Source organism: Carettochelys insculpta, chromosome 4 (assembly GCF_033958435.1).
Source record: "Carettochelys insculpta isolate YL-2023 chromosome 4, ASM3395843v1, whole genome shotgun sequence".
NCBI classification, from domain to species: Eukaryota; Metazoa; Chordata; order Testudines; family Carettochelyidae; genus Carettochelys; species Carettochelys insculpta.
The window spans coordinates 16,140,671-16,166,505 of record NC_134140.1 but is presented as its reverse complement, the minus strand read 5'-3'; the positions used below and the strand labels follow the sequence as shown (position 1 = coordinate 16,166,505).

Sequence of the window (25,835 nt, the reverse complement as noted above, 5' to 3'; positions counted from 1 at the left end):
ATGGCTTGAGAAACTTAGCTATGAAGAGCCTTCATCAAACAACCTGCACGTTACACATGGCTGCCTTAAAAACTGAACCCAGAGCAACAAGCTTGTATACCTGCATGATCTCAAAAACTTTGAAGCATACAAAAAGCTCCACTCTGAAAAGGCATAATCAGATGCAAATTCACTTCGTTTAGGTACATTCCATGAACTGTGAATTTAGGTACTATAGGAAACATTAATCATAGGAAACTGTAATTTTTGTTATCAGTCTAACACTAATCAAAAGGGAAACCTGTCACTACCACTGACCTGTGAAACGTCCCAATTATACTCTTTGGAAATGACAGGAGCACTTAACTTCCTCACTGAGTAAATGACGACGATCAATCAAGTTTGAATAACAATGAGCCACGGAGCTGAAAATTATTTTTTGTACAGAATCTACCCAGGAATTTATGAAAGGTGAAAAGCAACCCAAGGTTTTAGGGGCATTATGGCTTTCAGCTAGTGCAGTGTATATCAAACACTAAACAGAATTTATGTGTTTTAATTTTCTAAAAGGTAGATGTGGACTTGGTGCTACAATGCATAACATATAATGCCAAATTTTAAATATGGGAGTCATTTTCATAAAATATTATGCTTATTGTTTGCACCCTTGAATTTCAATGGGGACTTCTATTAAATTTTGTTTTCCTGTAAAAATATTTAACTGCTTAGCTAACTATTAGGAATTAAGCCTCCTTTTCCCTCTTCACAAGTTTTTTTTTATTATTTTAAATAAGCACTTCTATCTTCCTTTTGGTTCTCAAATATATAACCAAGTTACTCCCTGTTAGACATTTAGAAGTTGTGAGGGACTATTGACAAGTTACGTCCAAAAACCATCAGTGGAATGAAGAAAAATTAATTACATCTATATCATGTCCTTTATGCAGTTTTGTTCCCTTTCCATTCCATTACAAATGGACTCAGTCAGATTAGAGCTCCCCAGCAACATTACTTTAGCCAGAGAAATCACTGATATACATTCTACTTCCCTGGCACCAGCTATGAGCATTTATTCCATACAGACCTTCCACTGCTCCCAGATCAAACAGCATAAATGCTTTATGAAATGTGATCCACCCTAATGTTGCTTCTCTGGATTTTTTATTATTATTTTTATTTATTTGTAATAAGGTCTGTACATTTGGGAAACCATTTTTAAATCGATTAATGTTTTAGTAGCAGCCTCAAACTACCACCAATCCAATTAGCTCACAAGGATATATAATATATTTAAATTAACATTTTAAATGGCATGTTTCACTAAAATACATGCCTTTTGGAACTCATGGCAGACAAGTTTAAGAGCTTTAAAAAAAATCCAAACACACAAAGTATATGGTAAAATCAAACAAAACTGTTATGTCATCAATTGTTCATACATGCAGACCAAAACTGTGTGCCTTCTCTTGTGCACCCCAATATCTGAATAGAAAAATAACATATGCTCAGATGGTGGATACTGGAATATAAGTTTTTCCCTCTTAGGCCACAGAATTAATTCCCACTAAGGTCAGTAGTTACTAAAAGTCACTAGACAATGGCTGTTCAATAAATGTGGCAAAATATGTGTGTTCTCAATCTAGTTATCTTTTGAGATCACCTCACAAAAGCCAGTATTACCACTGGCATCCTAGCCTGCAGTATCAACACATTAGCCAGATCTGAAGGGTAATGGAGAGCAAACTTCTTTATCTTACACTACAGGATAGTCCCTCAAATATAGAGCTAACATATGTTGAAGAAGCACCCATAGGGATGTTTTTACTGTCATCGCACATGACATACATGTTCTGTGGATAAATTAATTATTTCAATTTAATATTGTCAAGCCACCTTTTGTGAGCACTACATTAATATAAACTTAAAATTAAAGATAGCCAACCAACTGATCAAGTAGCATTTTTCAAGAATGACAGAATTGCTGAATTGAACTTCCCTTCCACAATAGAGTTGATTTTAGTGAAGCCAAAAATTCCAAGTTCACTGGCTACAGACTTATTTTCATAATGGAAATAGGAACAAAATGCAATCTGCTGCACATTTATATGAAATATGTCTTACTATATCTGTTCAGAATATTAGGAATGTGATAGAAAAATTGATGTCTTGTCAATTCTACTGCATGTGCAATGGCAGGAGGTTAAAGGAGTGCTGACTTATGTGGTTAGTTAGCAAAGTGTACTAAGTCCATCTCTAGCAAGGAAAAAAATAAACAGATGCTTCTTCCTGAGAACTCTTCCACAAAATAAGAGGCCAAAGCAAGGTACAGAGTGCTGGCAGAAATCTCACCACAACTCCTCTCTACTTTTCAGCCTATGCCTTACTGCGTATCAAATGTTTTAATGTATCTTATTGTAATCACCCATCCATACGTGCTTTGCTCATTTATCCTCGATGCTAATAAATTACACAAATACAAAAACCAGCTACAAAATACTTTGCAAGATATGAAGCCTTTTCTCAGTCTTATAGAGATCGCTACATGATATTAAGAGGATTTAGAAACTGAATTTCTGCATTCATACTTAAGCAAGACAATGTCTACGATATATAATGAAGTTACTAATTACTTTAGAAAGGAAAGGGATTGAAAAAGACAGTGTGTAAAGAAACTGTATCTATTTACTAAAACACCACTTGCAAACTCCAGCTGGGCCCATTCAATAAATTTGGTGTGGTCTAATTATCTCAATTACTTCTCATCCTAGAAATCACTTGTGTTCTGTGTCACTGTTTCTCTCTCTCTCTCTCTCTCTTTTTTTTTTTTTTTTATTAAACAAAATGATGTAAGGCATCCTCAGACAAGTGAACTCTAAACTTCATTTGTCTTTCAGCAGGCTTGATGGCTATGCATTTAAAAACCCATTCTATCTTATAAACTAAAAATTAAATGTACTCAGCTGTGATGGTCGTCATTGCATCTGCTATTTATATGCTAATACTCTCCCTGGAAGATCTTGCAAATTATTCCACCATGCCAATATCTCATGTGCATCTACTCAAAAGCCAACTACACACTTTTTCTAGAGGTCAGAAGATTTTGGTCAAGGAACATTTTATATACAGTCACAAGCACAACATAAAATACAATTAAGTAATCATAAAAGAGGGTCAGGGATGTTTTATGTAACAAATACATATGCATTAGTAATGTAAAAACATTCTTTAAATGGCGAACTGAAACGGAATTCTCGACACTTATTTCATTGGGAAAGTCATCCCATCCCCACCTTTTTGTATCCTCTAAAATGTGTTTAAAAAGAAATTTCATTGCTTAAATTTTGTCATATTTCAAAATCATGTTTGCTTTTTCCTCCAAGGACTGTAGTGTTAGATAGATGTAAGCTATTAGAAAAGTCACTTTCTGAGGACACACTAAGGCTTGAATGTAGATTATGACACTTAGCCAAACACAGTTGCTTGCCTGAAAGTCTGTGTTTTACTGAAGAGGAATTTTCACAGCAGTTTGGAAAGAGAGGCTGCTGAGCTCTCTTTTATATTGAAATTTGACACATTAACCCTTAGTTTGAACTGGGATGGCAATTTTCTAGCTCATTACAGGGGCTCTTTTGCATACTTGGCTTTATCTAATTCTTGACAACCCCCCCCCGCCCCTCTGCTCTCTGATTTGCTAACCTTGATAATATTGTTCTGATTTGTCAACCTTGATTACTATTTTTGGTTCTCTGTGCCTTAAATATTGAGTCTGTTCTGGTATGGCTATGATCTGAAGAAGTGGGTCTGTCCTATGAAAGCTCATCACCTAATAAATTATTTTGTTAGTCTTTAAAGTGCTACACAGCTGCTTTTTTGTTTTGCTAGCCAAACACAGTATTTTGTGCTTATCAGCAAAAGCATCCCGGCTGATTCCTTTTCCATATGTATTAGCTCAGTATTAATCAGGCAAATCTGGGCACCTTGAAGCACAATAGTAAGAAAATGGCACTCCCAAATGATTTCATGTCTAAGGAGACACTCTGCAGACCCTGCAGTAAAGAAAAAAGTACAGTGCTGTCTTCACATTACACTGTTCATGCACATTGCAACACAAGTAAGCTCCATTATAATGCGTTTTTTTTCCTTTTTCTTTCTTCTGATGAACAACAGTTGTCCAACCGCAGGTCTACACCGGGGGGAAAAATTCGAATTAAGTTGTACAACTCTAGTTATGTGAATAGTGTAGCCGGAGTTGAACCTGACTTAGTGTGACTAACCATGGCATCCCCGCTGGCGGGGGTGTATGTGTGTGTGTGTGTGTGTGTGAGTCAATGGGAGAACCTCTTCCACTGACTTCCACTATTCCTTGCGACCCCATGGAGTTCTGGCATTGATGGGAGCACCACAAGTGATCAATTTAGTGACCCCTGGAAAATCAATCACTAAAGCGTTGACCAACCAGTACGTGTAGACAAGCCCGTAAGTGTTGTTCTTATGTCCTAGTGCTGCAAGATTCAGATGAATTAGGCATACATAGTTTTCAGCTGTACTGCATTATTCAGTTACTGTAACATCTATGTCATCAAATACAGGCAATCAGGAATGTTGATGGATATAACAGTTATTTTAGGAAAATACTGTACAATTGCAAAATTCAGTATGTCTTGGTAGGAGTCACAGAAGTCATCACCTTTTTTTTTCTTTAAACACTCTTTTAGTGCTTTAAATGTTGTGCATTGGAAAAAATGGCCAAACCATCACTTGCATAATTTGAATTTATCATAAAACTCGCATTCAGTGCAGGGTGTAATAGTTTCTTGTAGCATTAATATCTCAGAATCTAATAAAAATTGGTGACTAATTTTTCGTGTTCTTCAAGATGTGTTCCACATGACCATTCCAATCGAGGTGTGTGCATGCCCAAAGCACAATTACCAGAAAGTTTTCCCTCAGTGGTATCCATCATATCAGTTCTGGTGCCATGCATCCACAGCGCCTGCATTCCCTCAGTTCCTTCTTCCAACTAACTCCCATAAGAGGGATAGAAGAGCAGATCTTAGTATGGACACATACAACACATTTCATACAACAACAGTGATTTAAAAAGGGTATTTACCATTTTTCTTGTTTGAGTATTTGAACACATCCTTTCTGATGTAGGTGACACTCAAGCAGTTGTATAGGTGGTGGGCTCAGAGTTCAAATGACATGGTGACAACAAAACAGCTTGGCCAAATACATCATTATCTCTGGCTGAGTAGTGATGGCATAGTAGGAAAAAAAAATGCCAATGACCGAGCGGCTGCTCTGTAAATGGCCTGAACAGCAACCTGTACTAAAATTGCTGATGAAGATACTTGTGTCCTTATGGAAGGAGCAGTTACGACAGGCAGGAGTAAATTTTGAGGAGTAAAGGGTCTTCGAAGTTGCCCGGGCACTTTGAAGTACTGGCGGGTCAGCTGCAGCTAGATGCGAGCCAGCACTTCAAAGTTTAACACTTCTAAGTTGCCGCAGGGGGTGAAATTCGCTTAATGAAGTGCTGCATATGCACAACAGCACTTCATTAATAAACTCCCAACATCCTACTTACCATGCTCCCTTCGAAGTAGAGAGCTAGTGTAGACAAGCCCAAAATGAGATACATCTAACAAGGCAATAAAAAGCAATAAGCAGTAGTTCTATAAATACATAGAACCAAGAGACAGACAAACAAGTCTAGGTCTACTACATAGCAGGGAAGAAGAGCTAATAATTGAAGATATCAATTAAGATTAATGGTTATTTTAATTTAGTTGTGACCATGTGCTTAGCAAAATTAATAGTAACACCACTGGGGAAAGATCAGAGGTCAGAATAGGGAAATAATAGATTACAGAATATTTTGATTAGTTAGTTATGGTCAAATTGACAGGGCCTGATGAATTCATTCTGTGGTATGTAAGGAATTAACTGAAGCAATCTTTGAATCCTGAGGATGGAAGAGATCCCTGAAGAGTGGAGAAGGGCAAGCATAGTACAGTAGAACTTCAGAGTTACAAAGTGACCAGTTAATCACACATCTCACTGGGAATCAGATGTATGCAAGCGGGTAGCAGTAGACACCCAAAATACCCAGTATAATTCTGTGTTAAATGTAAAATATCAGCCTGATACATTTTATCATCATCACAATGCAGAGAAACAGAGTCTGCCATAATTGCCTCATCAGAGCATGGCGGCAGTATGGGGCACTGGTCCAATTCCCACTCCTCTCGCAGACACTTATGAGAGGGGTTTTGAATCTTCAGTGTTGGGCTTAGTACCAATCCTAGGGTGTTTGTAGCGTCAATGCTCCTGACAGCCAGTAGACCAAATTAGCTGAGTCAACGTGTGGAGCTTTTGATTGGATGGGGGCAACCCCATTGTTCCAAATGGGCCAGGGGAGAGTCCTATTCCACAGCAGTGCATGGTCCGAGAGTCCTTTTAGGTAAGATCCTTTTTGATACAGAGTCAAAAATCAGGCAGGCAGATTTCTGATGACGAGACACTTCAGAATGTGATAAGGAAGAATCCTCTTGCAACCATGGTGGGGCTAAACCACTAGGTACCAGGAAGGAAAGGTCAGACTCAGAAGAAAGGGGCACTGTGGAAATCATCTGCGAATTTCCCTAGGAAGTATCATCTTAAAGGGTGGTTTGATAGCCAAATCAGCTTACTCAACTAGTGTGGAGATGAAGCTGCTAACCTTGGTATATTGGACACCAGTGCCAAGCAAGACTCTTCAACTTCCAGTGATGGTGATACCAAGAGGTTCAACAATTCTTTTGTGGCCTCAAATGTTTCAGAAACAGACAATGCTGGGAAAGCACTCTTAGGTACTGGAGTGTGAGGAGATCCTGGTAATACTTCAAGAGCCAGATTCAATAGGTTACAGTTGAGCCAATGAACTCCTCTGCTTAATGTAATGCTCTGGAGAGTGCCTCATTCTTGGACACTCACTTGAATCCTCAGATGAACTGAACCTCTTTGCTTCCTTTTGATAGTCCTGGTATAGAGTCAAATTTACTGTGCCTGTTCTTTAGTGTCAGTGATGCTTATCTATGTCTTGGGTACTGGTAACCTGGAATTGCTCAGTTCCTGGACTACAGGTGGTGTGAGAAGGCGGGGAAAGCAGGGCTTAACGCCTTTGCATTTATCACTCTTGCAAGCATCGCCCCAAACACATTATGCAGCTGGGGTGAGGATAACTGTTAGGCACTGCTTTGCCACTAGAGACACAGAAACCCAGAGTGTGGGGCATTTTTCCAGTACCAGGGCTGGATGACAGCTGCACACTTTTTTTTTTAAGCACTATACTACTAAACTACAACAGGGTCTATTTACACACTCAATTAGAGGATTACAGGAGCAAGCAAAGGGAGCTCCAGTAACTGTCACAGAAGGAACTGAGGAAGATTGGTGGCAACTGCGTGCAGTGTGAGGCACCAGAGGGCACTTGTCAGAGTTTGTCTCCTTAGCAGTACTATTTAAGGTGGCATCCTTGTGCACTGGAACACACATAACAGCGAAATGAATATGTGCAATTACTCAAAGAAGAACTGGAAATGAAGAAAAAGAAGAATGGGTGGATCATCTTCAAATATGTTAAGAGTTGTTATGAAAAAGATGGTAATCAGTTGTTCTATGCATCCACTGCAGATAAGACAAAAGTACAGTAATCAGCTCAATCTGCAGCAAGGGAGATTTAGGTTAATATTAGGAAAAATTTTCTAACTTTAAGGACAGTAAGCACTGAAATAATTTACCCCGTTAGACTGTGGAATCCCTGTGTAACAGGTTCACTCTCTTCTCATGAATGCCCCTTTGTGGCCAAGAGAACGTGCCCACACACACTAAATTATTTCTTCTGGTTCCGGAACAGAGTGGTGCTCCTAAGCTCCCTCCTCTGGGTTGCCTTCGGACCAGGCTCTTTCCCCCACAGTAGCTAAACAGTGTTTGGAGGGGACCCAGGCCTGCCCACTACTTTGGGTCCTGGCCCAAGGATCTTGTAAACAGCAATTTTCTGCTGTGTATGGGTCATTAAAGTTCTGCTGCTCTTTTAACTCCCTGGACCATCACAGCCCTTACCTCAGAGCTTTTTCTCAAGAAAGTCCCAGGACCATCCTACCCAGGGTTCTGCAGCTCTTCCCACTGTCCAAGCACCCATCTGCAGCAGCTGAGCCTCAGCCCTGTCAGTTGTAAGCTCTCCCCAGTAAGTTGTCCACAGTACAGCTGCTTTGTCAACCATTCACTCAGTCTTCACTCCTTGAGCTCCAAAGAACTACTGCCTGGTTCTAGCCAGCAACTTTCTTTATTCTGGCTTTCTGAGCACTGATTGACTGCTTCTCACATGAATACTCTGGGAAGCTTAGAGGATTTCCCTATTGCTTTTTTCCTGGGCTCAGCTGTGGCCAGGCTACAAGCCTCCAGCAGGTGCCCTTGTGGCCTAGTCTACCCCATCACACCATCTTTGGATGGTTTTATGAACAGGTTAGACAAACACCTGTCAGGAAAGGTCCAGGCACATTTGGTCCTTCCGCAGCATGTAGGAGTGGATTAGATGATCTCTCAAGTCTCAACCAGCCCTAAATTTTTATTATTATATCCATGCTGCAAAATACAATTTATTAAAAATCTACAATGCTGTAATCCCCACTCACATCCAAACAGTAGAAATTACTGAAGAGTTAGAGCTTTATTTGAGGAACAGTATCTTAATGAACAGATAAAAAGCATTTAGATAGTCTAAACGTGAATTTTTAACAGGATAGAATAAGGCATGTTCCAGGATTGTTGACCACACAGCCTTATGGGAGGGGTGTTCTGTCTTTAGCAAGCAAGAGACCTCAGGAGTAAGTCAACTTACCCAATTTCATTGTAGCCAACTCAAATCATACCAAAAGTTTTCCAAATAGTAAGGCTTTATCAAACTATCATTCAAATTTATGTTATTCTGCTGCATTAAAACACAGCCAGTCTATCAATATTAGTGCATTCTTAAGCTCATCTACAAAGCACGGTTTCAAAACAAGCTATTCTGAAATAGGGTCGCTACACACAAAAATGTATTTTGAAATAGCATGTACCATGTATGTAGCACAGACAACAGCAAAGTTATTTTGAAGTAACAGCAGTTATCTTGAAATAACTTGGCTGTGTGGCTGTAGCCTAAAAGACATGGTCACTTGGATGGAGAGAATAGCAGGAACATTATACTCAACCCCAGAAAAGGGTACTAAAGCCTGAGCCCTGTTGTCGCCGTTGGGAGTAAGAGTACAAAGGCCAAGCTCCAACACTCCAGGCAGTGGGATGGAGACAAAGCAGAAACCCAAGGGCTTCAGTCTTAGGCAAAGGGCCATTAACTTGAGCTCTGTCATCCCAGGCTGACACCATTGGGCTTCAGTCTAGGCAGTGGGGCTTAGGCTTTGGGTTCAGCCTTGAACCCCAACCAGTTTAAGCCAACCCTGGTAACCCAATTTAAATGGAATCATGACACACTTCTGAGTCTTGACCCAAAGGTTAAGAACTGCTGGATTAGTCCAGTTTAGGAAGATGTTTTAAGTCAGGCCAAAACACATTTTTAATTTAAGTTCTCAACTAACAAAACCTACACAACAGGATGCAGATGAAAACAAATATTTTGACCGCACAGCATCCATAATGGAGATAGAGTCATTACAAAGTTTCCTGGCTCTAGTTTCAGGAACTCATTTTAGTTCATTTTTACATAGGTACAACATTCCCACATTTTAAATATAATTTATTGGTGATTATAAATACAAATGAAAAAGATTAAGAAGGCCAGAGAACATGTGACGCTGTCCAAAAAAGAGGTTATTAAGGTGTAAGTATTATCATCGGTTACTATGGAAATGCTGTAAATCTATATCACACTGAACATGATTTTTAAGCTGCAGTGTTTGGATTTTTCTTTTATAACATTAGAACTTGCAAAACAATTCAAGGATAAACATCTGTAGAATCTGGCATTTATAGAAAAAAAAATCTCAAAAATCCAAACATCTCATTTGAATAATGAAACAAAAGACGTGAATAAAAACTTGATAAATAATGAAAACAATTTAGAAATATTTTATGTTTAGAAATATTTTAGCAACGTTTCAGCTATAAGCAATTTATTCTTAAACTAGCATAAAACCTCTAAAAATACGTGTATATATTATAAATAACCTCCTCAGCCAATAAGAAGAGCTGCACCCACTACAATAAACTCACCTAAAGAGAACTAAGAACTAGCTTATTACTGTAGCTCTGACATAGTACTGGCATCATAAGTTTACATGAAAACATGTACACACAGGGTAAGACCATGATCTGCTCTGGGTTAAGGAAGTGCAAAAAAGAAAATGTCCAGCATGTAGTAGGCACTCCCTCTACTGGGCACTAAGATTATTCCAAACAATTTTAACAAAAACACGTTCAGTCTTAGAAACAGAGAGGAAGCAGTGCTAGTCTATACACTATCAAAACAAAAAGCAGTCAAGTAGCACTTTAAAGACTAGCAAAATAGTTTATTAGGTGAGCTTTCGTGGGACAGACCCACTTCTTCAGACCATACCCAGACCAGAACAGACTCACCTTGATCACTTTTTTCTGATTTGTCCTCCTTGATTACTGTTTTTGGTTCTCTGTGCCTTAAATATTGAGTCTGTTCCGGTATGGCTATGGTCTGAAGAAGTGGGTCTGTCCCACGAAAGCTCACCTAATAAACTATTTTGCTAGTCTTTGAAGTGCTACTTGACTGCTTTTTGTTTTGGTACGTTCAGTCTTGAATTACTTTTCTCTGACCCTGTTCCCCATTTCATTCATTATTTAGATTAACAGAGTGCTTTTAAACTCACTTATATACCATCAAAATACCACACTCTCTCTCAGGGATGTAAACATCTAACTCAAACTGAGAATAATGGGTGATGATCTGAATTTAATTATCAGGGGTTGGTAATCATCCAGCCTGCAGCAAGTCTCTGCACTGTGGGCTGGAGTGTTGGAGGGATCCAGCACCCTTAGTTTTAAGAATAGTAGTGAGTTCTTCACATAGTTAGAATTATGTGCAAAACCTGAAAAAACAAAGGAAGAATGACATTGTGTACACGGTCTCAAACCATGAGAAAGGATGTGGAGAGGAAGACAGTGCTGCCCCTTAATGCCCTTAGTTTGGAGCACAAGGAGGCACAGGTATGGACCAATAAACACCGATACTGAAGAATCTTCAGCTCTTGGATGCATTAAGCAAATGCCCACCAACAAGGAATACATAGGGATCAATGCTCAAAGAACTCTCCTAACCACCTCTTGCCAGGTTATCTGCTACAGCACTTAAAAAACCAACACATTTTTTTTACCAAATACCTACTCTGAGCAGCATGAAACCAATGATTTGGGGAAGGTAGTTGCAAGGGATTAAAAAGCAAATAGAAAAAAGATGAAAAACCGGAAAAAGAAGAAATGATATACATATCTATGAGAAAAAAAACTGAAAAAAATGAAAGCGTGGAAACTGTAGACATCGCTCAAGGGGACAACACAGAGAAAAGAGAGGTGCCCCCTGAGTGCAGGGTAGACACAGTATTGTCATCTCTCGCTTTCAAAAATGACAAGGACGGGCTCTAAAATATCATGAAATTAGCTTCATAAATCATGAGATTTAAAAATGATACACACTGGATTCTTTTTATTTGCCTAATGGTTTCTGAGCCTTTATGGTGCAGTTGGGACTTAGTTTTGGGCTTCACTTTGCAACCAGGAGGACTAAAAACTTGCCTAAAAATGAGAACTGAGATTGTCTAAGTAATCACTTGTCTCCAAGAGCTGTGATTAAGAAAAAAAAAACACTAGTATCATGAAATTCAAGATAAATATCACAAGAGTTTGCAACACTGCAGGCACCACACAAAATACACAAAGGATGATTACTATTCCAGACACCGTGTCCACCAAGAGTAGAAAAAAATATTTAAAAAAACTAATTCTTCAAAGAATCAGTATATTGGTAAGGCTAGTACCACCTCCCTTATCAAACAAAACCAGTTAAGGATCAATTCCATTTACATCTTGACCATAAAACTAGAAAAGTACGTCTATGTCTCTTGCAAGTAAATTCTTACCACGTGCCAACAGAACTATGAGTGACTACTCACAACTTTAATGCAAACGAATGGGTAGCTGAGACTACAGACCCATCGGTCTGAGGAGCCAGGCTGCAGTGCTTAATAAAGACTTCATGCTGGTCTAATAAAGAATATGGCAAATGCAGCAACGAAGGGTCCTGTGGCACCTTACAGTCTAACAGAAAAGTTTTGAGCATGAGCTTTCGTGAGCACAGACTCACTTCATCGGATGCTGCTGTGCTCACGAAAGCTCATGCTCAAAACTTTTCTGTTAGTCTATAAGGTGCCACAGGACCCTTCGTTGCTGTTACAGATCCAGACTAACGCAGCTACCCCTCCGATACATGGCAAATGCAGTCTCCTTTTCATAAAAATAGTGCTAATCCTCCTACGTTGGAAATTTTCTAAGTCCCTAACTTTCTGTTTTACTTTTTGTCACTTAGTGGGTACAACTAAAATATGCTCCCCCCTGAAAGACACAGGTAGGAGTTTAATATGGAGTCTTGGCAACACGAAGGGAGATAAAAGAGAATTATTTGCATATTTGCTTATCTAGTGTGATAATCTTCATTTTACACAAACCAACTTTGCAGATTGCAATTGCTTCCTGGTATTTAAAAATGACTTGATATGAATTGTCATAACACAGTTTATGTCACATCTATAGCAGACAAACTTATAAGGAATCTTTTCCGTAGCTACTATCCTACTTGTTGTATTTCTTCTCTTCAGCTGTTGCATGGTATTTTCCTCCCTCTTTGTTCTGCAGGTGGTACATAACTACATTCCCTACCGTGCCATTCTACTGATGCAATGTGCTAGCAGCTATATGTAAAATCTGCTAATAATCTGATCTCTGCGGTGTTATATTTTGATTAATGCTCAGATATCAGAATATCAGCACATTTCCCTTAGCTCCAGTCATATAGAGGACATCATCAAAAGACAGCAAGATTTTGTTATGGTAAAAACTAAGGCTCCCACTCCACACAAAGATTTACAGATGGGCTGACCTTCATGAACTTGTGCAGTGATAACAGAAGTACCTGTAGAATATGAAGTTAAATATGCGCATAAGTCCAGGCAGGGTTAGGACACAACATTTCTTTGGTAGTTCTTACTGCTTTCTGGACCACTGGACGTCTATTTTTACCTCTTTGTAAAGGCTACATCTACTGAGAAGCATGTGTCGATAGAAGTGACTGTCAGAAGGGATTTCATGGCAAAACTTCTGTTGACAGAATGTAGCTACACATAAAAGCAGACTGAAAGAGCGATCTGCCAGACTGCTCCTGCCCTCTCTTGACAGAACGGCTGACCAGAAGCTATGCAAACAAGGCTGCCCAGTGAACCGGAAGCTCTGTCTTCAACAAAAGGGCCCCTGAGAGTCTACATGGCTGTTTTATCGACAGGAAACTGCTGAGAAAGGTGTTATACCTGAATGTGGAGGGCTATAACACTGCCGGTAGATGTGCCAAATAATGTCGACAGATTGCCAATAAAGCACATTTTGCATGTAGACACTCTCCAAGTTTTCCAACAAAAGACCAGTTTTCTCATGTAGATATAGGCAAAATGTTAATTTCCATCTAAGTAAGTTTCAACTAAACAATCCAACACATTTATGAAAAATGACTCTGCAACTCATTATCCTCCTCATTCACAGCTTAAATGTAAGTAGCTTGGCACAAGTTAAGAACGAGGTCGAGCATTTCTCCATGAAAGAAATGGAAGAATTACTATTAATTTATTTTCTACCATTTCTTGGCAATTTCCATGCCTCATGTTCTATTAAGATGTCTAATAATACTGCATTCAAAATAAGGGAAATTATTAAACATTCCCCCTTTCCCAGCTGTACGCTGTACAAGGTTTGAACATACTGCACAAGAAGGGTAATGTCACTATTTTACATTACTCACAGAATGAAAGCTTGAATATCTTTCAAATCTTACAGAAGAGGCAAAAACCTATACTCTGAACAGAGGGCCAACATGTGCAGCCTTTCCCATAAAAAAAAAAAAGACACCAGACATGGCAGGAAATATGCTAATTCTGCCATAGCTGTTAATGTCCACACCCCATTGTAGGGAAAGTAGTGGCAAGAGAGTCTTTTGAAATATTACCTTTCATTCAGCGCTGTCATTTGTAGCTGGAGTAGTATATATAGGAGCCATATATACCAGGGACATGTACTGGGACCCAGAAATTTAAAAATCCCAATTTGGCCTCATCTGTCCTCACAGAGTTTAACAACAGTTGATGAATGCAACTATGACTGAATTAGATTAAACACAATTTAGTCTGGCCTGTGTTGACAAAGATAAACAGTTATAGCCCAGCTGAATGCCAAGTTTTATTCCTGGACTCTCTGAACTAAAATAATAAGTTTTTTCAAAATATTTTTAAGCCATTTATACCCAACTATGTAACAAGTGCTATTTAATCACAAACAAAAGTAACAATTCTTAATAAACTCTGTTCTTTTAGATTTATAGATGGGTCCAGTAACAACTTCTGCAGCCTTGGACAAATCATCTAATCTCTCTGCCTCAGTCTCCTCAAATAGTAAAATAGTTCTGACTTCTAACTGACTTCATCTGCGCACAATAAAATGAGGATATTAAAACCTACTTATCTCACAAATTTACCACTGGGAATAAACTTTGTGAAACACTCTGAGCATTAAATCACCATGTGATAGCTAGTTATTATGAGAGCCTCCAAATCTGTCACCCAACCACTGTAGATTGTAAGCACTGCAAATCAAACACCATATCTTTTTTCTGACTTGTGAGGTGTAGGCAAAATTTTGCATATTTCAAAGCAATAAAACAGTAATATGTATTGTTAAGTAGAGAAAACAAACACCAACACAAAAGAGACCAAACCGTACATGACGAACTGGGACTTATGAGAATCCTAAAAATATAACTACCTTCACATATTTAAAAAAAATAAATAAATAAAATTGAGATAGCCCGTGTTATGTCCTATCTAATAATGAAAGCTTCAACTCTGCAAATGTGTGGGCTTTAATTTGGCTCACGTAATTAGACATACTGAAGTCAAATGGATTACCAAAATACAGACAATTGAGCAACGCTTATCTGCAAAAATTAGGGGAAATGTTTTGGCCACATGTCTTTCCTGAGTGAAAGTCAAGTGTTTGACAGTGTATTCGAAAAATGTTTAATTTAAAACACGCACCACTTTTCTTTTCTTCTCTTTATAGTCAATGTTCATTTCTTTATGCTTCTCCATAGCAGTCTCTAATTTATTCTTAAAATCAATGGCACATCTTAGACGGTCATCATTTATTCCAGCTCGAGTGAACACCTACAAAGCAACAGATATACGTTCTTATTACTTCTGGTACATACATCCCCAAGAAAGAAAACATTCTTTGTTTTCGTCCTTTTGCAACATGCAATGCAATAAAGCAGTTCTAGGTTTTGTTTTTTTTTTAAATAACCTTTTGTTTTTAAACTGAGGGAGTGAGATCTGATAGCAACAGACTCAAAGAGCAGGCACACGCAGTATAAGATTCCCTCTGTGAGTGCATACAAAATTGATATCCCATGCAAAGGACCCTTGAGCAGAGACTACCAATTGTGCTGAACGAAAAAGTAATTTTCTAATATTAACTCAAAGACATATTTATTTTCACTTTAAACCTTTCAGATAGGCCATATTTAAATTAGCATGTCCAAAAATGAAATGCTCAGTGCACTGTGTTTTGTGGCTCATACAATACTGAGTGCACTCAAATATAAATTAAGTTACATTGCCAGATAGCTCCTCAGACTTATATTTAGCCAATTACTACCACCTTACATACCTATACCAATTATTTTTTTTCTCAATTTAATGTGCTTTTAGTTTTCTTCAAACTTTACCCTAGTAGCTTACCAGGCTAATTTGTTGCTTGATTATTACATATATTCTTATAGATTTATTGTTTCCTTATGGTTCTCGTTATGTACTAGTACAAATCTACTTTCACCAGTTATAATAAAAGTAGTTCAGCTACAATGCAAGGGACTTTCAGGCTATATCCTGTATGTTGAGCTAAGGCAAAGCTAGTATACACATTCCTGGGAACTTCTCCAGACAGCAAATCAATCTGGATATAACCAGGACCTTTCACTGAGGCTTGGTCTACACTAGCAGCAGAAAATTGAATGCTATCTTCTAAAGTGCCGTTCCAGGATCTATGTCGAACCCTGAGCTCCTTGCTACACACAAGTATTAAGAAACGTCAGCAGGAGGAGAGCTCCTGTCGTCATTCTGCAGTGAGGACACTGACCAAAGTTGATGGCTCCAAAACTGATTTTAGGTATGCAATTGGCGTACTTAAAATTGCATAGCAGCTGTCGACATTCCTGGTAAGTGTAGACGTAGCCTAAGATAAAGCAACCTTCAACCGCACAGGGGCTTCCAAGAATACCCTCAAACTCAGCAGGAGTTTACTTGGAAAAACCCAAAATAACCAATCAATATAAGACTGAATAACCACGATAACAAATGTGATACATAACCACAAAAAGCCAGGGTAAAAAATTGACATTTATGATAATTTGAGATCAGTTATATACTTGTCTCTTTCCTACTATTTGTTAAGTATGTGTAAGGAAAGGAAATGCAAATAAGGAGAAAAGCAAACATTCCCAATTCAATATGTATAAAACATAACAACAGCCTAACATATTATAAAAGTGGCATCCCAACCTAGTGGTGGTAAGAGTAGATGTAGTCCTTAGGAGATGTCAGAATGTTGGCCACTGGTGATGATGTGGAAGGCGATAACACTTCAGGTTCTAGATTTACCTTGGTGTCCAAAACACTAGCCACTAGTCACATGCAGCTATTTGGCCGGTTGAGTGTGCCAAGTTGGTTTGAAAAATAAATATATTTTCAGAACAATGTGGCTAGTTCACTATAGCAGTATCCGCTCTAGTTAGACTGGTTGGACACCAGTTTTAGAAGGAACCAGACACACCTTCCCTAGCATGTGAAATTAGAGTGTTTGCGACTGTGCTAAATGTATTAATAAACTATATGTGTAAATTCACAAGAGTTCCTACAGTGTAAGTGGGCACATCAGGTTCCCAAACATAGAATAATTTAAATACTGGCCTGATTCTGGGACAAAGGATCTGTGAACCCCATAAATATTTGCTTATGAATTTCCAGCTATCCATACATAATCTAAATATCAAGAAGTGCCACCCACCACACACACTTGTTACTTCTTGTTGTTTTTGCTATAAGTGCACAGACCAAAGATTTAACACACAAGTGCACAGAAGTTCTTTAGTTTGCACCCCAATGCTAAGTTTGCCATAGCCACACCAGTTTTAGGCTTTTGTAACTTTTGTAAAGATTGTCCTTATGTGGTCCCCAAGTTACATGCTTTAATAGTGGGTGTAAACATTTTATGAAAGACAGGTTGAAAACAAGCAAAAGAGGGGAAAACTTTTTTAAATTATTTTTCTTGGCAGAAGTCCCATCACCTGAATCCAAGACTGTGCAGATGGCAAGAATTTATTTCTGATCAATTTGTGAGCATCCATAATATTGTTTATTACGGCAGCATTGTCTTCATTCTCACACACCTTCACATCTGTTCAAAATGGAGAAAAAGACATGAATGAGGACTAACATCTTCACTAAGAACTCAGAAAATAAGTGGAGATGGCAGAATACGAAACTTTGTAACATAGTTGATTTCTTCAGAGATGAGTCACAATATTACTACATTCAGCATTCATGATAAAAATACTTAATCCACAGACAAAATTAAAAAGGGGAAATGCTGTAATTGTGCCCCATAAACCTGGAAAAAAGCTGCTGAGCCAACAGCCCGAGGCATTAGTATATGAATCAAGAGTAATTGTAATGCAGTAGTGACTAGAGGTTCCCGTCAGAGATCCAGATGCCTTATTATGTATGTATAGCACCTGGAACAATAAAGTTGGTCCCTGCCCCCAAACAATCTCAAGGAGCCTGCTTTCCAAAACAGCAGGAATGCAATCACCTATGCAAAAAAATGTATTAAGTTTTTACAGTTCCCAGAGATACATGCACAAATGGCTAGTTTTATATCATACTGACCACTTACACATGAAATTGTAGTTAACTGTATGCACATGTACACTTTACAGTAAGGCACTAGACTTTAAAAAACAAAACAAAACAAAAACAACCATTACATGTACCTGATTTTTCTACAAATAACTCAACCTCTTGAAATGATATTAAGAATCATATATTAAAATCCTTGCTACCAGCACTCTATTCACCATTTTTATAAGTCTTCACAAAGTGTTGAGAGTTTAACAACCTCATTAAAAATGCTTCCTCATTATAATTCAAGCACATTACTGTAGCGTTATGACCAAGGTCACTAATTTTACACAGGTCAGTTTTGAAAGCAGTGATACATCGCCTGCACAACCCCTGCCACAGAAATTATTTATATATGTTTGCATTCTGTTTTCAGTAAAGGAAACGTTGATTGTAGGTGCTGCAATACATTTACATACCATATACTAAATCTAAGTCAAAATGGTTGATTAGAAAGACCTATAAAGCATGCCCAATGAAATCTGCATGGAAGGATGATTAATAGATGAGTTGCCAGAAGTAGCAGAGGATCTTCTAGAGAGGGTTAAAATATAAAATATTTAGTTTTGCAGATAATGTTTCACAACTTCAGATACAAACATTCTGTATGATTCAGTATTAGGTACCTGTGGAGATTTCAAGGTTGAGAGTGTATTTATGAGAACCAAGTCCATGGCTCCTAACAAAGGTTTCATAGTCATCATCGTTGGTGGGAGAAGCAGCTATTTCAGCTTCTGAACATTCCCCTTTGTGTATTTCCTTTTGCTCAGGCAGTGTCAACTCGTCATTCTGGTCAACTATTAGACGTGCAGAAACAGGAGGAAGGTCCTTGCTGCAACAAGGCTGTTCATCATCCATGTGTCCAAGAAAAGATGACTGGTGGTCTGCTATCTGCATGGACAAGCAAGAAGTAGGTTTGTCCTCACTAGCAGTCCTCTCTGTGACAGGTTCTAACTCTGCATCATCCACAGTGAAGTCAGATGGATCTGGCATCAAAAGCCGGAAACAATTCTCCATCTCTGTCAGAGTGTTATGGATTTCCTGGGACATCTCTGTCAGGAGATAATTTCTTTAGAATATTGCTACATATGATACAAAATGCCTACAGCTCAAAAGTAAAACAAACTCTTTTTCCTGTGCTCCGCTATGAGAAAGCAGTGTAATGCTTGTAGTATAAGTATAGCTGCCAAAAGGACAATTCATTTATCTGTAAATCAGTAATATATTCCTATGCATAGGTCTTCAAGCCTGCCTTCCACCTTTCTAAATTCCCCCCACATCAAAGTGATATAGCTCCCTGGTCTCAAGAGGTACAAAATAAAAAACAACTCTCTTTCCTATCCCTCAAAATCTGAAAGCCTCAGAACACTTATCAAAGATGGCTCTTTAATTACTTCATAAAATATGAAGTATAGCAGATGGATTGACAAGGTTATTCTCAGCAATGTCACCAAGTAAAAAAGCTATAGTCCTGAAAGTTACACTGTCATGACTGGTTACTCATGCATCTACGAATAACAACCCAGATGCATTTCGGCTGAAAATAACTTTAGGAAAGTTAAGAGAAGATTTTAAATTCCACACCCATGCACAAGTGTTCATAGTGCATTGCCACACAGGTATGTGTAGAGCACAAATATTTGTAGGTGAAGCCAACACTTCAAAACTGCATGCCTCCACACTACACATACACTCTCACCCTCATTCTTCCGTTCTGTAGAAAGGAGTTTGCTATAAAACTTTTACTTAAAGAGACAGTCCTCCCACACACATGGAACGTTTGCTGGACCTCCTACAACAGATGCAGGATTCCTACAGTTGCATTTAGTGATGTCTTTTGGAACACTGATACTCCACACCAAAGCTGATGCTGTGATTCAGCAACATACTTACATCATGTCTAATTTCAAGCACCTGAGTACTGCCAGACTTCAACAGGATTTTCTACGTGCTTAAATTTACACATATACCTAAGTACTTTAGTGAATCCAGGCATGACACACTTAATTACCTTCTCTCGAATCATCCTGCATTCCACCTGAATTCTTGACACTAAATCATTATTTACTGCTCTTTTTACCCTCCATTATGTCTACATATTCACTACTTTCTTCATCTGCCTCTATAGCCCATTACCTACTTGGACAGCTGCTTACTAGTAGGATGTAGTTCATATAGCACAAGTCCTTAATAGTCTTTAAAGTTTTCAAAACATCTCACCTTCCATTTCTTTTTCAGCTCTTTTGGCTTTCTCTTTGTAAATATTATCTAATCGTTTCTGCTTCTCCTCCTCTCTTCTCCTTTCAGCCAGACTTCTGGCATTTACATCTTGAAAATCCACCTGAGGAGGAATTGAAGTGTTACATTCATTGTAAGAAATACAGAAACACTCTCAAGATTCCTATCTTTGATGAAATATCCTCTGACACCAATAATTAGTGGGAATCTCTATAGTACTTCCTTTCATTGCCTGTCCTCCCAGAAACAATAACCACACTAACCCTTTTTTTTATTAGTGACTGCTGAGAATCAACGACTTTAAGAAGGAAAAATAAGATCATAGGAAGCAGAAACCTGAATAGCCTCTCTTCTGTACGAAGCCAAAGAGAGGCATCTATTTTAATGTACATGTTATAATTTTGGGAGGTCCTCACTTACACTAACGGGGAGGGTCACATATTAACTTGATAAATAATAAGCAAGACTAATGCTAGTTTGACATATATCACTTAAGAATTTTATAGTAAAGGCTAAAACTGCTACTTGCTCAAACAGACTTCTTTCCCCAAAACTTCGCAAGAAAAGAAACTAACCAATCAAGGAACAAGCCATGTCCTCTTCGACATGCTGTAAGTTAAATGACTGAATTTTGGCTTTTACACTCAATTTCCCAATTTGGGTAGATTTTTCTCCTTTTTATTTTATTCCTAGTTTGTCATATTATTAAAGCACAGAATACAATTTAAGTCGTGCACCTTAAGTTCCAGGTAATCTCTTGATTTTATTAAGTTAAAATGTTGAGTTTTTAACTTCGTTGTTTCAAGCTTTCATGCCACACAGAGCTCTTCTATAATGCATTAACTTCAATGCTAGTTTATGCTGTAAAGGACTATGCAAGACCATACTCAGGAACTTTTATTCTAATGGAATTAGAAATCTCCCCACATGCTAAATTCCCATTCTGACCATCAAGATGAAATTTTCTTCGGTCATAATTAGTGTGCAAGAAACAAACTGTATTTCAAAATAAAATGACATTTTTGAGATTTTATTTTATTGTGATGTAAAGACCAGATAGGGTCCTCACGATCAGATGCTTTCAATCAGCACTTTTTCATATTGTATTAACTATAGTGAGAAAGCACAATTTGACATGCAAGGTAAATGCCTGTGCCATTTGGAGATCAATCTATAAGTGTGCAGTGAACAACTATCCTTTTCTGCTTCCTCCAAGAACTTTTCCTCTAAAGCAAGTGGGCAAAGTCTGTGAGGTCTCTCGGGGGGGCACAGCACGATCGACTGCTGGGTCGCAAGCTAATCCATCTAATTAAAAATGTTGAAATATGTTATTGTTTTTGTGTACATGTATTCACATTTATCTAATGATTAATAAAGTTTTCAGATTTTACATATGTATTTTCTTATGCATACATGCCTTCAGAGCTGGACTCCTGGCCAGCAGCCACCACTCTTCAGCTGCCCAGATCTGAAGGCAGCACCACCCCCAGTAACAGTGCAGAAGTAAAGGTAGCAGTACCTTCCACTACTCGATTTTGGACCAGGTCCCTTACAACTACAGCACTCAGAAATTTCAGAAGTAAATAGCTGAAATCATGTTACTCACATTCTTTTAAAAATCTTATGACTGTGATATTGAACAAATTTGGGAGGGCCCTACTAATGAGATCCAACAAGAAAGTGGCCAAAGAGTGAACTTTGAGATTCTAGCATCAAACGAAAACAAGATATATTTAACACACTGATTAGTTGAATATGAAGCAATATATAAACCTTGCAAGGCAGTTATTAGCAAACAGAAAAAAACATGAAATACAAAATATATTACGTCTCATTTCTTATGATTGTCTTTGATTTACACTTCTAAAAAATAAAAGTGAGCTTTAACAACTGTAACAAAAAAATCAAATACGGGGTTCACACTCTCTAATCGAAGGCAGTAAAATAAGGCACATTATAGGAAGAGTTTTACTGGAGGTCCTGAATTTAATAAAAAAGCTCTAAGTAGTATGGAAAGAATTTCAGGTACAGAAAATACAGTCTGAGTATCTAAATTTCAACAGAAGAGTAAGAAAAAAAAAACAGTATTCAACAGGTTAGTCAAAATACAAAAAAAACAAACAGAAACCTCAACTGTTTCCAGTCTATATCCTGTTATATTAGTTTACAAGGGAGAATCAACATTGTTCAGAAATTTGCCTTATCTAAGACAAAAATCTGAGGAATCAACATGGAAAAATAAAATACAGAAGTAAACAGGCCAAATACCTTCTTGTTCTGTTTTAAGAAATGGTATCCTAGGGCGAGTTTCTTGTAGGCTTCCCCATATTTCTCGTGCCACTCTTGTACAGATTTAATGGCTGCTTTTTTCAGTTTTTGTGCTGCTTCTTTTGGTGGAGGAAGAGGCTGTGCACAGTCTGTTTCCACTGTGAGCTCCAAGAATTCTTGAAAATTTGAAATAATTAACATCCTAAATTGATGTGACCGGGTGAAGAGCTCATCCACTATTTGAAAAGCTGAGAAGCGTATCTCTGCATGTTCTTGATTTAGTTGTGTCATCAGTAAATGATACACATGACTAATATGTTCATCTGAAGACCTTTTGAAAAAAATAAGTCTCAACACAAGTGCAACCACCAGCAAGTTTTTTTCTCCTTTTAAAGGTTAAAAATATTATTCAAAAGAAGAGGCACATTTCTGTTTTGACATGTAATTAAAAGATATTTATTTACCCCACCAAAAAAAAAAAAAGTCACCCCCAGAAAACTCAATAAGAATATTTTAATATGTTTTGGACAAAACCCACTATGACTCATTAACCTATTAGTTTCCCTAAACTTTCAAGGCACCAATCAATTCCAAAGTGTTGCTTTAAACCAAGCAGAAAAGTCTGGATGAAGCATGACTACTGGGTGATTGTGGCCTCTCTAGCATTTTCTCATCTTACACTATTACATATAAAAAAACAGAACAGCCCTATGCCAGTATGTTCCTCAACTAAAGAATTTAACCACGGTTCATACTTGCAGATTTTCTTCAGTTCTTTCATTTTTTCTGGATTTAGTTGAGGCTCTCCTGAGGTTGTGAGGTCCTCAACTATCTGAGATAGCTTTTCATCCATCTGTAAAAACTCATAAAACAAAACAAGAAAGCAGTCCAGTAGCACTTTAAAGACTACCAAAATAATTTATTAGGTGGTGAGCTTTCCTGGGACAAACCCACTTCTTCAGATCATAGCCATACCAGAACAGACTCATATTTAAGGCACAGAGAATCAAAAATAGTAATCAAGGTTGACAAATCAGAAAAATATTATCAAGGTGATTAAATCAGAGAGCAGAGGGGCAGAAGTGGAGTGGGGGGAGTCAAGAATTAGATAAAGCAATGTATGTAAAAAAGCCCCTATAATGAGCTAGAAAATTGCCGTGCCATCCCAGTTCAAACCATGTATTAATATGTTGAATTTCAATATAAAAGAGAGTTCAGCAGCCTTTCTTTCCAAACTGCTGTGAAAATTCCTCTTCAGTAAAACACAGACTTTCAGGTCATTAACAGAATGGCCCATTATTAGGAGTGTTTTTGTCTGTTTTATGCCCATTAATTTTTTGTCTAAGAGAGTCTGAAGTCTGTCCAATATACAAAGCATCTGGGCATTGTTGGCACATGATGGCATATATGATGTTAGCTGAGTGACATGAGAATGTGCCCGTGATTCTGTGAATAACCTGGTTAGGTCCAGTGATGGTATCTCCAGAATAGATATGTGGACGAAGTTGGCAATGGGCCTGATAACACTAAATAAGATCCTATTTTATTTGCCTGGCATTGACATTTTGACTAGGTATTTTATATCTACTTAATAGTTGCCAGGCCAGCATATTCTGTATTTCCCTATATTACTTGAACAAGTGCTTATAACCCACAACTTGACCTGAGCTTTTTTATTATAATACTTCATAAACTGGGAGCAAATACACTTGCCAAAAGCCAGTCACAAAGAACTTATGTGACAAATGTCATAACATTTAGGCTAAAGATGAACAGGAAACTCATGTTTTCAGAGAAAGCTATGAAAGCAAAAGTTAATACTCTACCCATGGTGAAGGGATCAGACCAACAGGGTTCCTGACAAAATCAGAGCATATGTATTAAAGGTTGCACAGCGCTATTCATATATTGGAACGGCAAAAGATGCCTTTTAGCAGACAGGTAGAAATACAGCAAACTTCAAAGATTTAGAGGGACACTTTTTCAAGGGAACTTACCAAGTTTTTCATCCACTTTTAACAGTATTACTTTACTTCTCAGACCTCTTCATCCCGGAGCAGAGAGAGAGACAGGGCCAGCAATTCTATCCCCCAATGGTGAAAGGACATCAGCTCCAAAATAAGTTCCACACCACACATAGGTGCTTGAATGTCAGGTTGTGGGGGTGCTGTCACACCTCCTGGCTTGGAGTGGTTTCCAGCATATAAAAGGGTGACAGTCTGGTTCAACGACTCTCATTTACTCCCACCCTACAAACCGGTCCAGCACCCAGGAACCACAGCAGCTGAGCAAAGATGAAGGCAATCGATAAGGAAGAAATCCCTTTTATTTACAACCGCCTTCCTTCTTACCAAGAGCTGAAGAGGCTGCCCTGCCCTAACAATTACCCACTACTCTCCTAAGGAAGGGGAGGTCTTTCCCCATGCGTCTCCAGAGTGGGGACAGGGCAAGACTTTTAAAAAATGCAGCCCTCAGTTCTATCACTGACTTGGGAACAGCATGGGCAGAAACCAGGAGAGATTTATTAACAAAGGGCAACGGGTTTCAGCTCAGTGGTTTGAGCACCGGCTGCTAAACCCAGCTCGGGGGCTCAATCCTTGAGGGGGCTATTTAGGAATCTGGGGCAAATAAATTTAAAAAGGGGGGGGGGCGGGTGCTTGGTCCTGCCAAGAGGGCAGGGGACGGGACTCGATGACCTCCGGAGATCCCTTCCAGCTCGAGGAGATGCGTAACCCCAAAATAAGTTCTACCCTCCCACAGCCGCCACACCTCTCCTAACCTCCGGCACCTCCAAGCCCCGCCCCACCATAGTCCCCCGTCATATCTAAGCCCCGCCCCCAGCCTCCCGAAGTCCCCCGGCAGAGACTCGTCCCGTTTGCCTCTCCGACTTCTTCGGGGCTAGCCCCGCCCCCTCAGCCTCCCCTGCTCGCCCCCCGTACCGGCGCCGCGCCGCTCGGAGCGGAAACGGGACCGTCCGGCGCCGCTGTTGTTGATTTCGCTTTGACGCAGCCAAGCACCTGCCTCTGCGGGGTGACGTCTCGTAACCGTCATTCGGGTGCGCCCGGACTCCGCGGG

The 25,835-nt window shown here is 38.7% G+C and overlaps 1 protein-coding gene across 3 annotated transcripts in view; it reads right to left on the bottom strand.

The window, feature by feature from the left end:
• UVSSA (UV stimulated scaffold protein A) overlaps positions 1-25,811 on the bottom strand; it is a 73,910-nt gene extending 48,099 nt beyond the window's left edge. Inside the window, exons 1-8 of one of the 3 annotated variants that reach the window (XM_074992313.1) lie at positions 25,700-25,811; positions 24,758-25,044; positions 23,516-23,622; positions 22,761-23,091; positions 20,475-20,595; positions 18,881-19,306; positions 17,642-17,751; positions 15,336-15,464 (exon numbers count right to left, since the gene is read on the bottom strand). In XM_074992313.1, the coding sequence (XP_074848414.1) occupies positions 15,336-15,464; positions 17,642-17,751; positions 18,881-19,306; positions 20,475-20,595; positions 22,761-23,091; positions 23,516-23,622; positions 24,758-24,769 (1,236 nt within the window). In that variant the 5' untranslated portion in view covers positions 24,770-25,044; positions 25,700-25,811. Of the gene's footprint in view, positions 1-15,335; positions 15,465-17,641; positions 17,752-18,880; positions 19,307-20,474; positions 20,596-22,760; positions 23,092-23,515; positions 23,623-24,757; positions 25,324-25,699 lie in introns of those variants that run through there. The other 2 variants (XM_074992315.1, XM_074992314.1) reach the window with 2 other exon arrangements.
• Positions 25,812-25,835: the final 24 nt, after the last annotated feature.